The sequence below is a fragment of the Ipomoea triloba genome, chromosome 3 (genome assembly GCF_003576645.1).
Source record: "Ipomoea triloba cultivar NCNSP0323 chromosome 3, ASM357664v1".
NCBI lineage: Eukaryota > Viridiplantae > Streptophyta > Magnoliopsida > Solanales > Convolvulaceae > Ipomoea > Ipomoea triloba.
The window spans coordinates 13,493,340-13,496,553 of NC_044918.1; the positions used below are offsets into that span (position 1 = coordinate 13,493,340).

The 3,214-nt window shown below is 38.9% G+C and overlaps 1 protein-coding gene across 1 annotated transcript; it reads left to right on the plus strand.

Annotated features, from left to right (window-relative positions):
- The first annotated feature begins 1,996 nt into the window (after positions 1 to 1,996).
- Positions 1,997 to 3,182, plus strand: LOC116014289 (heavy metal-associated isoprenylated plant protein 31-like). The gene is made up of 3 exons (XM_031254319.1): positions 1,997 to 2,242; positions 2,351 to 2,429; positions 2,787 to 3,182. Exons 1-3 carry the CDS (start codon positions 2,237 to 2,239, stop codon positions 3,122 to 3,124), a joined length of 423 nt encoding a protein of 140 aa, XP_031110179.1. The 5' UTR covers positions 1,997 to 2,236; the 3' UTR covers positions 3,125 to 3,182.
- Positions 3,183 to 3,214: the final 32 nt, after the last annotated feature.

Consider the following 3,214-nt stretch of genomic DNA (forward strand, 5'->3'; position numbering starts at 1 on the left):
ATATTCTATTTGGCGAGTTTCTTCAAGAACGTGTTCGGGATGACTTATATAAGGCAAACCCTTTACCATATTCTATTTGGTGAGTATATGGTACGGTATAATCAATGATTTTCTTCAAGAACGTAACACAAGCTTCACATAGCTGTTCGGGAGGACTTATATAAGGCAAGCCCTTTACCGTATTCTATTTGGAGAGTATATGGGCGAGACTTATATAAGGCAAGCCCTTTACCATGTTCTATTTGGCAAGTTGTTCAACGCTTTAGAAATTTAGGTAGGGGTTTGGACTCAGTCACTCTTGCCTAGATGTTATAGAGTTTTCCTAGGTTAGGGATCATGTAATAAATTAACATTGATCAAGGAAGATGCTACTCATTGCCAAAGTCATTCTCATGGTCACTAGACTTTCGATTGAGATTAGACGATTCCCATGGTAATCAATTCAATTAGTTCATTTTATCAGACATATGGTGTGCACATCTTCTTATTCTCCTTTTCGATCTTAAAGTGAAGTTGGAAATGTGAGTGATGTGGCTATAGTATTGTCCCATTCTAATAGTGACAACACACCTCCATGATCTCTTGTATAATTTGACACTAATAATTGGACCAATCCGGTCGTTTTCTCCATTGGAGAAGACTACCAATCTGGTCGTCTTCTCCCCTCCAATGGAGAATTGAAGACAACCAGTCTGGTCATCTTCTCCAATGGAGAAGACGAGTAGATAGTTGTCTTATCCGTTGGAGAAGACGACGTCTGGTCTTCTGACGGTCGTCTTCTCGAATGGAGAAAGGCGACTGTCTGGTCTCCTTTTCGGTGAAGCTAAGGTGAGGGCTGAAATTTTTATTTTTTGAATTTAAGTTATTTGGGGCGGTCATCAATGACAGAACTTATAACTTATTGGTTATCGATAAATATGACTTATTTGATATATTTTGATCAGGCTGAGTGTTTAATTGAACATTTTTTAATGTTGAAATTATACACTTTTGAATAAAGTTTGAGGGCTTATTTGACCATTTATCCAATATTTATTAGTTAAGGCCCTGTTTGGTAAATGGCTGATTGAGTTGACTGTTTGAGTTAGAAGATATGATTTGTTGATAACATTGGCTAATTGTAGAAAGTTGTTTGATAAATTAGTTGTTAGCTAATAGCTATTTGGTATAATTTCTTTTCTCAAAAAGCTAATTCAAACCCCCGGTGATAAAATGCGGAGCTCCGTACACTCGGGGGTGGCTTGAGTGTCAAGAGTGGGAGGTGTTAGAGCTATTGCTTAGTGTGAATACGTGAATGGTGCCCGGGGGGAAACTACGGAGATCCGTACCCCGGGGATTGGTGTTCACTCTAAGGGTAGCGGGTGTCGATAATATTTAAAAAAAAAAAAAAAGGGACTTGGGCATTGGTCCCACACTTTGTGTAGGGTAAGAAACATGATGATTACGCAAGGATCGAGGATGAATGGTTTTGGGAGACTTTAGGTTTGAGCTTTTTAAAATACATCATATGTATATATAGCCTCTTGGCCTTAGTTTGTGATAGGTGTGTATATATTTCTTGCATGAGACCACTTTTGGATCCTTGTTTGTATATAAAGCTATTTTGAGTTTTATGAAATTCAGCTTTAAAAAAAAAAAAAAAAAAAAAACTGGTTTGAGTAGCCCTTTGAATTTTAGCATTTTGGAGTTAAAAAAAACTTATTATTTACCAACTAATAGTGGTCAAATAAACCAAAATTGATTGATAGATTGATTATTTACCAAACAGGACCTAAAGTTGTGCACATATACACTATACTACAGAGCATGTGACAGTACAGGTGCAGAGAGAGAGAGAGGCATTCTGCTTTGGGGATCGGAGCGGGGAAAAAGTGAAATGACGAGGGGGAACCAGTAGTTCACGCGTGAATGAAGATGTTGGCTTTCCATTATATTCTCAAAGCCCAATGCTAGCTAGGTACCTGTTGCATGCAGGTGATCTGATGCAGCAATGAGTAATTCTGGCATGCATGGTCGGACATTATAGCTAGCTTCTTTTCTTTTGTTTGTTAGGTATTACCCATATTATATTACAATGCACGCACTGATCGTAAATAATATAATACCTCAGCCATCCTCCATCCTCAACTCACTCTCGATCTAGTCCGTGATAGCTTGCATATTTTGAAATCTCCGCCGTCTCTAGGCCGGCCGGCCGGCCATCTCTCTGAGCTAGCTAGCTTAGGTTCTGATCGATATGTCTGTAAGTGACTAATAATAATAATAATAACTGTGTGTGATGCAGTGGATATGATATGATAATATATGGATGTGTAGGGTAGCAGTAATGTGATTTGGTTTTAATTTGCAGATGGTGGAGGTTAGAGTTCCAAACTTGGATTGCGAAGGATGTGCTGCTAAGCTAAGAAAAGCTCTTTTCAAGCTCAAAGGTTAGTGCATTCCATCTTATATATATGGCATGCCGATCGAAATCTATCTGAATTGAATATTCCATCAACTCCGCCGGATCAACCAGATCAGATAAGTATATTTTTATAACAAGCTAGATCAGATGAATATTTAGCTTAGTATGCAATAAATTAAATGAAGATTTTGGGAAAGCAGAAACGACAATGATTTTAAAAAAAAACCAGCGATGTATGATTTTTTTCAGACCTGTCGTACAACAACATATATAGGATAAAAAAAAAATTAGTGTAATTATTAATGTAGTCATAGAGTGAATTCATTTTGTAAATATTGATAAAATAATGAAATAGGAGCTGAGTGGAGTGGCATGCATGCAGGAGTGGATGATATAGACATAGAAATGGAGACACAGAAAATCACGGTGAGAGGGTACGGACTTGAAGAGAAGAAGGTGGTAAGGGCTATTAAGCGAGCAGGCAAGGCGGCGGAGCCATGGCCTTACCCGGTGGGTTACTCCCATCTGGCTTCGTTTTACCAGTATCCCAATCACATTGCCGCCGGTTACTACGACTCCATTTCCTCCAGAAACGTGGCCGCCCCCAGTGTGCATACCTTCTTCCACACTCCTGCTGTCTACTCCGTCGCCGTGGCTCCCGACGAGGCTGTTGCTTCTCTTTTCAGCGATGACAATCCACATGCCTGCGCTATTATGTGATCCTAGCAGCTTCCATCCTTAATTGCTACCTAGTCCTACCAATAAATCTACAAGTTTTGCAGTTTCTTTTTTTTTTTTTTTTTTTTTTTT

Bases quoted from the DNA above. Each gene is read 5' to 3' on its own strand.
- LOC116014289 (XM_031254319.1), top strand. The intron at 2,430-2,786 runs GTTAGTGCATTC...GCATGCATGCAG, and splicing joins AGCTCTTTTCAAGCTCAAAG to GAGTGGATGATATAGACATA.